Below are 14,325 nucleotides of genomic sequence, written 5' to 3'. Positions count from 1 at the left end.
GTGATTACATGTTGGACCAAAGCAAGATGGAAAGACAAATTTCCGTGTTTGTTCACTCTCTATCTGTTCACTTTATTTTTGGCAACATTGCAAGGAAATAATGTTAAATTAATCACTGTGTGGTTTTGTGGATTCTTTTTTTTTAAACTCTGATGTTTTGGACATGCTCCCAAAATACAGAGACGCTTGTGTGCTTCCTTTGCATTGCCTTGCTCCTCAAATGGCGTCCCTGGTGCAGATTAAAGGCTTTCCTTTAAGCGTTATGAGTGAGTCATAGCTGAGCCAGGACAAAAAAAAAAAAGAATGTAGATCATGTGCCTCTCACCTAAACACAAACCCCTCAGTTTTATAACCATTTTGTGTGGACCTTCAGGGCTTTTCTGTGGGTCAAAGCGGTAATTAGAAATGAGGACTATCTCGAATCCCTATCTGGTGGGCGTTTGCATCTCGTCTTCTATAATGTGAGTCTACTAGTTTCCTAGTTGGCAGAGAGGCTGAGGCAGTGGAAGTGCTGAGCAAGAGTTGCTGCTGTGTGTGCAGAGAGACAGTCAGCCTTGCTACCCCAGTAAGAATGGATGGCCGGTCGAACAGATGGTAAGCTCTGTGAGGACAGGAATGTAGGTTGTGTGTCTTTGGTGGCCCTCATTTTTTCCAGCATGAGGCTGGCAAATGTCTGGAGTAGCCAGGATTTGAGAAATACCTTGATGATTTGGTTGAAAAGAAGTTTGGGTTTTCTTTGGCCCAGCTGAGCCTGTAGCGGTTAAATCCTGAGCCTCACCGAATGTTCTTTTTTTGACCAAAAACCCACCTTCTGATGACTGCCTTCTCTTCTGGGATGTGCGCCAGTGAGCCTCCCCCACCTGCCCTATTACTGATATATAGCAGTTGAAAGGTCACACCCTAAAGGTGACAGTGGTTATGGCTTTTGTCATCACCTGCCATTCCAACTCAGCATGGAAGCAGCGACTCTTGAGGACTGTGAGGCTCGAACAGAACCATCTTTTCCAGTCTCAGACCCAAATGTTTCCATCCCCTGGAGACTGGCCGACGCCCTGAAATTAGCTGCTGCAGAGTGAGGTTTCTTTTTGTCCTTTTGGAAACAGATTCTGCCACTTACATCCAAGGCAAGCACCTGGGAGGAGAAGTCATCCCTTTAAGGACTGGTTTGGTTAACTGTTGGCCATTGATGGCAACATAGAAACGTTTTTATTTCTCCCTCCCTCCCCCTCCTGACCATTTCAGAGTGACCAGTGGTTGGACTCTTGGCGGCGCTAACCCTGAACCTGAGTGTTAGGGGAGAGGGAATCTGCGTTGCGGTTTCTGGAGCTGCTCATAAGCAAGAATTCCCTATCCTGATCAAGGCTTTAAGCCTAAAAGAAAGCAGAAATAGGTATGGACCATCGGTGTGTGTGGGTCGGTGTGTGTGTGTAAGCCTGTGTGTGTGTGCAGGGTGGGGCGGGTGTGGAGTGGGAGGGGGTGGTATGCCCTTCAGAGTCGGGGGCAGCTCAATGTCTCAATCCCTCTGCTTTGCAGGAGGGGTTTCTAAGTGGGTTTGTTTTAACCGCACATGCTCCCGTTTATTTATTTATTTTTCTTTTCCTTTTTTGAGAGAGAGGAGAAGTCGTTTAGTAGTCATCTTTCCAGTTTCAGGAACCAAAAGAGATTTTTATGTTCTATTTGTCAGCCTAACAGAAAATCCCAATCTGACAGTTTAAATACAAGAGTCCCAGAGGGCCACTGAGAGGGAGGGAAAGGGAACCTAAGGGCAGGTTGCTCTGCCTTTTGGTGTACATTTCCCCAAAGAATATAATGAAGGGGATTTAAAAAGGCCTTTGGAAGGTTAACTGTGGGGTCATGCTGCTCCATAGAACAATTGGAAACCAGGTAGCAGTAATCATGCAAAAGGAAAGGAGGTGACCTTTCTCCATCTACTACACACATCTTCGGGTCACTCCCTGCAAGATTAAAGGAAAGGGGGTCATGTTTCCAGAGAGACTGGAGATGAGTTCATTATCAGAAGAAAGCAGGGCCTGGGAGCCAGGATTCCAAAGTTCTCATCGAGGAACCGGAGGCTGGTTAGGTTGACCTGACTGTGACTTTCTCTGTAACATCATGTCCATTCTCCAATACTACTTAAGATCCTTGGAGGGAAAGTTTTACTATTGAATATTAGTAGTGAATTGCAGTACTGAACACAGCAGAGATTCTGTCCAAAGATCTTATGAGCCTCTAATGAGTTTGTGTATACTCTCCTGTGCAAAGAGAGAGAGGAGAGAGGTCACCTACTACTGATTTTCAGGTGGGAAAACAGAAGAAAAGAAAAGAGGACTCAATTGTCTAGGTTAACCTGTAAACCCATAGCATGATTAGAATTTGAATCTCAAGTTGTCTTACTACTGATAGGTGTTTCACTCAACTCATATCATTTCCCTAGAATTAGGTGGAGTGGGGCAGAAATATGGGAACCATACCCTTTCCAGAAGGATGTCCTTTCTATTTTTCAATATCTAAATGCTATCAGAGGCACATGTCAAATGAAAGAGGGCTTCCCCTTTAAGCTCGTCCTACCCAACAGCAACAGTCACCACAGCAGCAGCAACAACAACAAATTCTCAATGACCATTCCTGGATGGCTGAAAGAGAAACTTTGTCAATAACAGTTGTCCCAAGCCCTTCTCTTGTTAAGCCAAGGAGCATCCAAAGTGGACAATACTAAAAGGATTTTTTAAAAAAGAGCTATATTTCAGAGTTTTATGAGATCAGAGAAAATGATTTGCATCAAGCAGAGATCATTTCTATCTGGTGAAGCCAAGCTCTCTTCACTTTTTACTTATTTTAGTTATGATTTGGCTTTATGTAGCTCCCTCTACATTCTGAACTGCATTATAGATCCTGCCTATGGGGTGATTTCTCCTATGGTCCTGCCCCTACTGCCTCAACCATAAGAGTTGGATTTTTCATTTCATTAGAATACAGAGAGATGAACTTTGTGAGGAGGGACCTAGGAGAATTGCCCTCTCCGATCACCCTACTTGAACACTTCAGGTTTCCCCAGTGCTTTTAGGAGTTAAGTCGAGATTGAATATTTAACCCATGCTAAAAGTAAAAGAGGAAATAGAGGGCTCTTATGCCTCCAAGTTCCTCATCATGTCAATGCTAGAGCCAGAAGTCGCCAACAATTGACCTATTAATTGTAGATTCAATTCTCTACTTTGTTTCTACAGTGGAATCCACACCCCCCCATACCCATTTTCTTCCCCTTTAGAGGAATGATTTATCCATCAACTGGGTGTTAAGCTTCCTGTTTCCCCTTCCCAGGTCAAGGGCAGCCCAGGTGCCCAATTTCTCTCTCTCTTCACAAGGCACCACCAGCAATAGAGATGAGAAATTCTGAAGAACAGCCAAGTGGAGGAACCACGGTTTTGCAGCGTCTGCTACAAGAGCAGCTTCGCTATGGCAATCCTAATGAAAACCGCAACTTGCTTGCCATACACCAGCAAGCCACAGGGAACGGACCTCCTTTCCCCAGTGGCAGTGGGAACCCAGGCCCTCAGAATGATGTGTTGAGCCCCCAAGACCACCACCAACAACTCGTGGCTCATGCTGCTCGACAAGAACCCCAGGGGCAGGAAATCCAGTCAGAAAATATCATCATGGAGAAGCAGCTTTCCCCTCGAATGCAGAATAATGAAGAACTCCCGACCTATGAAGAAGCCAAGGTCCAGTCCCAGTACTTTCGGGGCCAGCAGCATGCCAGCGTTGGAGCTGCCTTCTACGTCACCGGAGTGACCAACCAGAAGATGAGGACTGAGGGCCGCCCATCAGTTCAGCGACTTAATCCTGGAAAGATGCACCAGGATGAAGGACTCCGAGACCTTAAGCAGGGACACGTTCGCTCCCTGAGTGAACGGCTCATGCAGATGTCACTGGCCACCAGTGGAGTTAAGACCCATCCACCTGTCACCAGCGCTCCCCTCTCCCCACCACAACCCAATGACCTCTACAAGAATCCCACAAGTTCCAGTGAATTCTACAAGGCCCAGGGGCCACCTCCCAGCCAGCATAGCCTGAAGGGCATGGAACACCGAGGCCCCCCACCAGAGTATCCCTTCAAGGGCATGCCACCCCAATCTGTAGTGTGCAAGCCCCAAGAGCCAGGGCACTTCTATAGTGAGCATCGTCTGAACCAGCCAGGGAGAACAGAGGGGCAACTGATGAGGTATCAGCATCCCCCTGAATATGGAGCAGCCAGGTAAGAGAGTTCCCTTTCTGTCATTTCCTGACCTCATCCCCAACCAGCTTATGCTGTGTGTTGGGAATCTGGAGGGAAGGAATGGGCAGGTGTTTGGTGTAATAAACTCTGCGATGCATGGCTGGCCCCTAGCTTGATAAATTTCCTGCCAACCTGAATCTCTAGCCTCCTCAGTCCTTATTAGTCCAGTATTAACATTCCTTTGACTTTATAGGTTGAGCGTGGCCCCAGCTGCCTAGTGGCAGGACAGGAGCACAAGTCTTGATTTCAGCAGCTTTTTGCTGTCTGGTCTTCTAGGATCTTCAAGGAAGAGGCAGTGTTCCTCTTTTTGTGCATTATTTAGGCCTTCTTTGAAAGGAAGTAAATGATCTTAATGCACTTTAGTCTGGAACATCCCATCCCTTTCATCTCTTCTCCTCCACAAAACTGTCTTCACGAATTTTTGTGAACAAATCTTCCTGCAGAATTAGTGTGATTCTCTCAGACACTAAACAAACATTCAGATATCATTGTTGGGAGAACTGCATACGTGCAGGTTCAGAATGTTACTAGCCTTGTACTTCCTTGCAGGTCATGAAGTCTAGACTGCTTCATCTTTCTTCCATCAAGAGTGTGTTAGTTGCTGGTGATACTTTTAAACACCTAAGTTAAATTTGCCTCATACCGTACAGAAGTTTTGGTCAGAAGCTAAAATGCAGAAGAAAAAAATATTTGTATGACTTCTATCAACTTCAGTAGGACTCTTTTTTTATATTCATTAATCCCTAAATATGCTTCTGGATTATTCAGGGGCCCATTAACTCATGGCCGTATCAACCAGACCTTATGATTCCATGATTGTGTTCATTGTTCTTATTGTTAGGACTAGTGCCATGTCTACAACCAGGAGTATTTCAGCATATGGGACAGAGGGGACGTTTCAACCTTGGGCAAAAATGATGGCCGTTCTGTGTGGTATTCCTAATTACCATGGTTAATCATGGGTGGCTTTTTTCCATTGACAGCCCCGATGGATCTCCTTGATGTCTGACTTTTTGCCTCCTGTTCCCTTCTCACTCATTTCGGAAAGAGCCTCTTGGCTTGTAGTATAGTGGGTGACTCAGTAGAGAAAGAAGGCAGTCAGGGGGGTGGAGTAGGGTGAAGGTAAGAGAATGCACCTGGCATTTCCTGGTATTTCTTTTTTTTTCCCCACCTCCCGGTTTTTTTAGCCAGAGGCAATTCACTTTGGACTCCACCCCTAACTTTACCAGTTTAGGATTTTTTTTCCTTAACCCAAGTTGATTTCCTAACCTTTTTCAACCTTCTCTGTGCAGCTTTCAAAGGGCAGGAGCTTAACTTCTGATAAGTGGCTTGGAACAGGAAATGGGGTAACGGACAGGGCCCTTCCGGTTTAAATGAGCAAGAAGTCAATTCCCATCTGCCCACTGAAACGGAAGACCCAGGCAGGGTGTTGGTCCATTGGACTGCTTAGCTTAGTGGAAACCCATCCAAGCCAGCAAAATGTCAATGAAGCTGGGGGGTGGTGGTTTTGCTCTTCTCATGAGCATAGAAGAGTCTCTGGGGCTCCCTCCTGTATGTGGATAGGGTGTACCCACTTATGGCCTTATGGGAGGGGAGTATGTTGGCTGGGGTATGGAACAGGATCCAAGCCCCGCCCAGCCCATGTCCCGCCCTCCCAGGAAAGCTATTTTCAGAACTCATTCACCAGTATTGTTTGTGATCTGAAATGACTCCCACAGTGTTTGAAGCTAGTTGGAAAAGCCCTTTGATCTGCCTAAATAAATACTAAGGAGCCCAAAGAGGGATTTTTTTTTTCTTCCCATACTCATTAAACCACCAGAGAAATTTAGCTGCCTATATTTGACAGGAAGATATGTGTATTTTCTCCTCCCTCCTAGGTTATCTGTGGATTGCTCTTCCTCTCCCCAAAAGCAGCAGAGCCGTGCTGATTACCCTCTCTTGAGCGGCACTTAAATACACAGGTTTGCTCTCAGAGTTGATTTTTTTTTTCTTCTGTGGGAGAGGAGTACGTTCAATGAATAATCAAACTGAAAACAATCCTAATCAGAAGATGCTCTTGGTGAATTTTGGGTTGGCAGCAGACAAACCGGCAATAAAATTTTTTGTAGAGCCTGGGGTGAGGGTGTGGCACCTATTGACAAATTACTGGCGAAGGGAGGTTGTTGAATTGCTTTCCAGAAGTGAACCACTTTTAGGTGGTGGCTCCATTTTTCCTCCTTTATTTCCTTTAACCAACTGGCTAGACAGTGTGTACCTTTCCAGGTAACTGTAGCCAGAACTAAACAATTAGAAGACGAAATCCTTAGTTCTTAATCCATAAATTGCAGATCAGGATGCAGAGTAAGCTCTTTGAACAAATTGTCGTTCAAAAAGCCTTTGTTGGCCTTTGGAGGTGCCGTGAAATGCTAGAGATTTGCTGTTCAATTGAACAAAATGTTACAAACAATCTTTTTTTATTACTTCATCTTCCCTATGCCCTCCTCCCTACTTAAAAAGTAAATATCCTGAATGCCCAGAACTCCAGATGGGAAATAAGGCCAGAGCCATCTGAAGAATCAAACATTTTCTGAATCTCTGTCTTTCTAAGTGCCAAGCCTTTTCTGCATCCGGGGTTTATATATTTATCAACTGCTTTTAAAAATTAAATCCTCTCTGTTTGTAAAGCAGCCACCTCCTTTCAGTTGTTGAAATCGTGCCCAGATCTGAGGTTTCTTGAAATCCTTGTTTAGTGGAATCTAAGGGTGACCTAACTCTGTAGTTCAGAGCAGAGCTGGTTGTGCAAGAGAAAAAATCAGGAATTTGCAACCCTCTCCAGGATTCAGAGATTGACCATCACAGAGCCTGGGAAAGGCACAGTTCCTGTGGGGAGAATAAATTGGGTTCCTGGCTGTTGGCACCTGTTCTGGTGAGAGTGTGCGTGTGTGGGCTTGCACACGTGTAGGCCAGGAGTGTACAGTGTGCGTTGGGGGGGTTGGGAGGGGCAGTGTGTGTCTGGGAGTGGGGGGGGGGCTCTGGCTAGTGAGGGGTCAGTGTGGAAGTTGCTGGGTCAGCTCAGTGGATCTGCTTTTGCTTTCCTCTAGCGTCTCAAAGCTGTCTCTGGGAAGGATTCCCCCCACCCCCGCCCCCAGCCCCACTTTGGGGAGATGCTGATTTTGGTCATTGGCCTCTGCCCTGCGGAGCAATAGGGGCCTGGGCAGTCTTAGGAAGGAGAAGGATGAAGGGAGGGAAGAAGGGCCAGGGAGGCAGGTCGGGGCTTCCATGGGATCATGTGATTCTATTGTCTACAGGCAGGTTGAGGTTCCTGGTTAATGTGTCAGTGGGGAGAGATTCCTGCTCCTGGGCAGCACCTGGGGAGTGTGCCATGCACCCAGCTGCCACCTTTGTCATTACTATTACTGCTATTGCTTTTCTTGCTTTGTTTTTTTTAAAAAGTTATTAGAGTATCGTTGACTTACAATGTTGTGTCAGTTTCCTTTATTAGTGTTTAATCTGGAGTGTAGCTTTGCTTCCTCTGACATTCTCCCAGCTCTCTCCCTCTCCTGTCATCCTTCCTCCGTCCCCTCCTCTCAAAGGGAAATTCACACGAGTGTTAATATGGTCCTGCTTTTTTTGCGGTGGGCGGATGCTGGAGTCCAGATGGAGTTCGTTGGCTGGAGAGCTCTCTCTCCTTTTGCGACTGCCCAAGCCTTGCTTCATGTTTGCAAACCTGCCAGGGACGGACTGCCTCGGTTTTCCCAACATCACGGTGCACTGAAATCTGCTTCCTTTTCCAACCCCGGGAAACCTGAGGGCCAGCTGCCTTTTCTCCACTTATCTGTAGGCAGAGCCCAGAGTCATGGCCAGGGCCACTGCCATCCTGGGCTTATGTGACTCTGGAGACCTCCTTCCAGGGACCTTGTGGTTTTTCCCTTTGCTGAGGCCCCTGGGAGGCCATCTGCTGCCCAGGGCCTGGAGGGGCCTTGCTGTCTCTAGGCAGGAGGGAGGCCGGTGGCCAGTCTATAAGAGAGAGAGAGAGGTCTGGGTGGCTGACTGGACCCAGGGGAGCTGCGGGAAGGAAGCCCAGTGCAGCACTGGGCATTCAGTCTTAAAAAGGGAACACCTCCCAGGCTTTGGGTTTCCAAATCTTGGCAATGAGGATGAAGGTTAACACAGTCATTTTCCCCTTAAAATTTGATAACTGGATTGGAGAACATGAAATTTTAAGCCCCTCTTTTCTGCCTAAGATATCCGAAAGCCCCAATAAATCTCAGGACATTATACCTGAACTCTAGGAGTTTTTTATATATATATGTACACACACACACACATATATAATATATGAATTAATATATAATATATATTATCTATAGAAATATATGTATTATCTATAGGAATTTATATATTCCTATATCTGTTTTTTTATATATTCTTGTTTTTTTTAATTATTAAAATATAGTTGACTTACAATGTTGTGTCAGTTTCCTTTATTAGTGTTTAATCAGGAGTATATTCTAATATACATATATATGTATATTATATATGTATATATGTATTATATATGTATATATGTATATTATATATGTATATATATGTATTATATATGTATATATGTGTATTATATATATTCTAATATATATTCTAATATACATATATGTATATTATATATGTATATATATGTATATACATGTATTATATATATATATTATATATATACATATATATATGTATATTAGAATAGCTCTTACTTGAAGTGGAAGGAGAACACATAGTCCATTTTACCTCTGAGGAAACTGAAGATCCACAGTAGGCAAAATGGAAAAAGACTCTTCCCCAAATAAGTTGATAAATAGATCCCAGGCTTTTGAGTGCTTTGAGCTCTTGGAAATAAAGGTTATGTATGGTAGCAGCTTTCCAGTTGTAATCCTGAAAACTATGTCAGTTCTTCAGTCCATACAGAGTTTGCCCTCTTCAATATTCAGGAATTATTTCTAGTGACGTATGTATGAAATTAAAAGACTGGGTACGCCAGAGGCATGGATAGGACCGAGGGACAAACTATGGCTTGGGCAGGTTTGAGGGCTCTGGTGAATGTCTGGGTTATTGGGTATCTGTGAGCATGTGTTTGCAATGACTTTGCAGCTGGAAAAAGCGCTCATAACGAGGATCTCTTACAGATAAATGAAGAATACTGAAAACCAAAGTATGTGTGGGAGGGATGTGCTTTAGCATCTGGAATGCCAGTTAAAAGTTAATTGCTCCTGGTGATTTCTCCCAGTTTCACCACAAATTTTATGCAATTTAGTGCAAAGATTAAGTGGCTATCCCCTAAGTAAAATCACTTAACAGGGTCAACCATTCTCATTGGGAGGTAGATAAGAGCTCTGTTATTCCTGTGGAGCTCAAAAATGAGAAGAGCCCAGGATTTTTGTAATTCATTCGTGGCCTCAGGAACAAAATAGGCTCATGCAGATGAAGTAACTTGAGCAAGGTTACACAGCTAGTAAGCAGTAGGAAAGGTCTCCAAACTCTGCTGGGATCCAAATCCTATGCTCTTAGCCATCTGTCTTCCCTGGATTGAGAAATATCAACTGTAGGACAAGCATCCACAGGATGTGGGAGCATATGAGGTTAGCTGGGCATGGGCTGGGGGTGAACATGTTTTTTTGTTTTCAGTGTATACTGACAGATATTTTTCCTGGCCGTGGTGATGGTGGAAGTGATCCATGTGCATACTTTGATTGCTCCCCTTAATGGCTAATAGTTCAGTATTAGGTACAGAAATGGGAAAGACACATTAAACCATGTACCAAAATCCTCTTTCTGGAACTTTCTATAAGCAATAGGCTGGGAATCAATGGACCCAATGCATTACGTTAGTGGATTGGGAATTAGGTTCTACCCGGGTTCTATCACTAATTCATTCTGTAATATTTGGCAGATCACTTTTCTTTTCTGGACCTCAGTTTCCCCCTCTGTCCACTGACAGAGTTGGACAAGAAGATTTCTTTCAGGCCTTTCTGGTCCTTATATTTTGTGATTCAGTACATTACAACTAGTATGATAGGGTTGCCTGTAATCCTCTCCAAGCCTTGGAATCATTGCTACTAAAAGGCATATTCAATAATTAATAACTGTAATCCAACAATGATTATTTGGTGTTTCTAGTGTAATAAGTATCTGTATCTCCTCAGGTAATTATTTGTGACTCAATGAATTTTCCAAGAGTGTTGCAGATAGCAAGATGAAGGGTGGTTTTGACACCAGTTTGCTGTTTTCCTTCTGGGCAAGTAGAACAGACTTTCTAAATGTGACCCTTTTCTGTGTGCTGGACCACATAGAGAATGCCAGAAAGGGGTTAGTTTAAAATCATGAGGTGACAGTTACCTTGTCAAAGACTACTGCTTTAATGCATATACCTAGTAACGAGTGGACAAGGAAGCAACCCTTCGATTTTTGCAAAGCAACCTTTGAGGTTCTGTGGTTCTGCTCTCCATGGGATTACACCCCTGTCTGTCAGGTATTCGCAGAAGACCAGGCCTGGAAGAGACTGTAGAGGTCTTGGCAGAGACCCCGTATCCTGACCCTGCCTGCTCCTCATTTCGCAGGTGTCCTGCGGGCACTGGGGTGCCTTTTCTTGTGCCCCTCCCCCCAACCCAGTGCCTCCATAGGGAGCTTAACCTGCCTGTGCCCTCCATGTTTTCCAGGCCAGCGCAGGACATCTCATTGCCGTTGTCAGCCAGGAACTCTCAGCCTCACAGCCCTACTTCTTCCCTCACGTCTGGGGGTTCCTTGCCCTTGCTGCAGTCTCCACCCTCCACTAGATTGTCTCCTGCCCAACACCCCTTGGTCCCAAACCAAGGAGACCACTCAGCTCACCTGCCTAGGACGCAGCAGCATTTCCTTCCTAACCAGGCTCACCAGGGGGATCATTACCGTCTCACCCAGCCTGGCCTGAATCCACAGCAGCCACAGCAGCCGCCGCACCATCACCACCATCACCAGCAGCAGCAGCAGCAGCCGCCACCGCCGCAGCAGCAGCAGCCGGGAGAGGCCTATTCAGCTATGCCTCGGGCTCAGCAGTCGTCTGCTTCGTATCAGCCAATGCCAGCCGACCCTTTTGCCATTGTTTCTAGAGCCCAGCAGATGGTTGAGATTCTCTCAGATGAGAATCGAAACTTGCGGCAGGAGCTAGAAGGATGCTACGAGAAGGTGGCAAGACTGCAGAAGGTGAGGCCCTCTTATGGGGATATTAGAATCTCCTCGAAGTCTTATTTGTTTAATATTGGTGTAAAAGTCTCCACTTGTGCATCCCTGCATGACCTGTGGGTGGGGCTTTAGGAGTCACATCTGAGGTTAAAGATGGAGCAAGCTTTGGAAAAGCCTCCTGCCTGTCTTTCTAGGAGAAGTCACACTTCACACACACCATAGCCTTCAAGAAAGATTAATTGAGTGTTGCAGAATTCTAAAAGGCAGAGCAACTCCTTCATGAGGTCAGAGACACTGATGAGGTCTGTGTAGGGGAAGGACCTGCCAACATGAAGACTTTTTCTCTTGGTTATATTTTCCCCAATATTGCATGTGAATCTTAACTATAAATCCATAGCTCCCAGAAAAATCTCAACACCGAAGTGAGATCCTGCCCTTCCTGGTTCTGGAAAGGGCTGTGAGTACTTTTCCAAGTGGCAGTTCTCACAGTAACCCTTTTTCCGCTCCCTTTCCTTTTCCCCTTTCTTGCCTTGGTCCTTCCCTGAAGCTCAGATTCTACATCTGCATTTTCTCTGGTCTGTGTAGGAGGCAGGAGGGGCTTAGCACCACAGCTGGGTAACAGGTGACAGCTGAAGGCTGAGGAATTAGCAAACGGAGTGTATGTCCCAAGTTCACATTCTTCCCTGGGCTCTTCCAGTCTCCTCTTCAGTTGGGACTTTAGCTCATGAGTTCCCTAAGCTAGGAACCTTAGCTCCTGGCCTCTGCTGGCTGTCGGTGAATAGGGTTATGCCTTTGGCAGCCTCTTGGCCACTGTCGGCATTGTGGAGCTCGTGGTTTGATCTCCTGACAATGCATACTGTTCAGGGTGGTGAGGGAGAAGGTGGAGGAGGAGAGGAAGGTGGCCTGGCATTGTTCAGCAACTCTGTCCTTAGGAGACGCCCAGGAGTGGAAATTTCAGGGGCCTGAATGAAGCTGACAGTTTGTAAGCACCAGATCTGGGTCCTAAAGGAGAGCAGGGCTCACCACCAGCTAAGTAATTGTATGTAGCGAAAGGTACTTCCCTTACCCAGTGTTCCCAAGTCTGAGTAGGGATTGTCGGATGAGAAATATTTCTTCCTGGATTTGCCCACAATTTAAAATTTTCTTCCTCCTCTTGTTTACCTATACCCTCACCACATTGGTACACTATATTAATCATACTCGAACACTAGAAGCAGACCAGCCCTGCTTGGCTGATTAGGTTTAATAGTCGACACCACTCCCTCAACTCTATTCATGGTGGCCCTGGCCCCATGTCTGATGCAGCAACCGAAGGATGAACCAGATCTTCTATAGGTTCTCTTTGCCAGAGGATGTGAACTCTTTTCTTTCTTTGTTTCTTTCTTTCTTTGTTTCTTTTTCTTTGTTTCTTTCTTTGTTTCTTTCTTTCTTTCTTTCTTTCTCTCTCTCTCTCTTTCTCTCTCTCTCTCTTTCTCTCTTTCTCTCTCTCTTTCTTCCTTTCTTTCCTACAGCATGCAAGAGCTTGATGTGGGATCCCAGTTCCCAGACCAGGGATTGAACCCAGGCCACAGCAGTGAAAGTGCCAAGTCCTAACCGCTAGACCACCAGGGTACTCCTGTGAATTTTTTTTGAGGGGGAGGGTGGGTGGTAGAGAAGTGGAGCAGAATAGGATTTGGGTTGTTGTTTTGTTCTCCAGTATAGGGAAAGATGCCTCAACCAAGTGTAATTGGGAGAGCTTGAGTGTTGGGAGAAGTGAAGGCTGACCTAATGTGGCAGTGAATTAGAGGCACAGGTGGGGTAGAAGAGGACAAGGAACGTGAGGAGAATAAGGTAGATATCATCTGGTGCTAGAAAAAATAAAAAGGTTCAAGGCCCATGAGGAGAGTAAGTAGAATAAGCTTGGAAACTCACCACCATCCTCCCTCTCCCCTGTCCCCACCACCACAGCTCAAACCTATGGATATGTCCTTCTGTGACTTCCTTTCCTGGAAGGTCCTACTGATGGATGTACAGCTTGCCCTTTTGGAGGGGACAATATCTGCAGAGGGGGTAGGGAAAGGATTGGTACAATGTCTTAAAATAGTATTTGTTGACTCTGAACAACTTGAGTCAAGAGACAGTCTTCCACGAGGATGTGGAGGACAGAGAATCCTTGTACACGGTTGGAAGGAATGTAAATTGGTGTAGCCAATGTAAAAAACAGTATGGAGGCTTCTCAAAAAAGTAAAAATAGAACCTATATGACCCAGCAGTCCTATTCCTGGATACACATCCAAAAAAAAAAAAAACAAACCAACCCTAATTTGCAAAGATACATGCACCTCAGTGTTCACAGAAGCATTATTTACAATTGCCAAGATATGGAAGCAATGTAAATGTCCATTAATAGATGATGAATGGATAAAGAAGATGTGGTGTGGGGGTGTGTGTATAAACATGGAATATACTCACCCATGAAAAAGAATGAAATTATGCCGTTTGCAACAACATGGATGGACTTTGAGGGCATTATGCTAAGTGAAATAAGTCAGACAGAGAAAGACAAATACTATATTATATCACTTATATGTGGAATATAAAAAAATACAACAAATTAGTGAATATAACAGCAGGGAGTTCCTGTCATGGCTCAGCGGAAACAAATCTGACTAGTATCCATGAGGACGTGGATTCGATCCCTGGCCTTGCTCAGTGGATTAAGGATCTGGCATTGCTGTGAGCTGTGGTGCAGGTTGCAGGTGCGGCTACGTTGCTGTGGTTGTGGTGTAGGCCTGAGGCTACAGCCCCAATTTGACCCCTAGCCCAAGAACATCCATATGCTGTGGGTGCAGCCCTAAAAAGACAAAAAAAAAAAAAAAGCAGTAGAC

General features: G+C 45.2%; 1 protein-coding gene across 7 annotated transcripts in view; it reads left to right on the top strand.

Moving 5' to 3' along the window:
• AMOT (angiomotin) overlaps positions 1-14,325 on the top strand; it is a 65,868-nt gene that overhangs the window by 13,689 nt on the left and 37,854 nt on the right. For 2 of the 7 annotated variants that reach the window (XM_005673836.4, XM_013986340.2), the window contains exons 3-5: positions 1,243-1,390; positions 3,319-4,252; positions 10,957-11,479. In XM_005673836.4, coding sequence (XP_005673893.1) covers positions 3,381-4,252; positions 10,957-11,479 — 1,395 coding nt within the window. In that variant the 5' untranslated portion in view covers positions 1,243-1,390; positions 3,319-3,380. Of the gene's footprint in view, positions 1-1,242; positions 1,391-3,318; positions 4,253-6,952; positions 7,179-10,956; positions 11,480-14,325 lie in introns of those variants that run through there. The other 5 variants (XM_005673837.4, XM_085008231.1, XM_021080791.2 and 2 more) reach the window with 3 other exon arrangements.

Source organism: Sus scrofa, chromosome X, assembly GCF_054392235.1.
Source record: "Sus scrofa isolate SSC_HxYL_T2T_F1_AM1 chromosome X, Sscrofa_HxYL_maternal_Yorkshire_Landrace_v2.0, whole genome shotgun sequence".
NCBI lineage: Eukaryota > Metazoa > Chordata > Mammalia > Artiodactyla > Suidae > Sus > Sus scrofa.
Note: the sequence above shows the minus strand (reverse complement) of the source record. Positions and strands in the feature narration are given on the sequence as shown.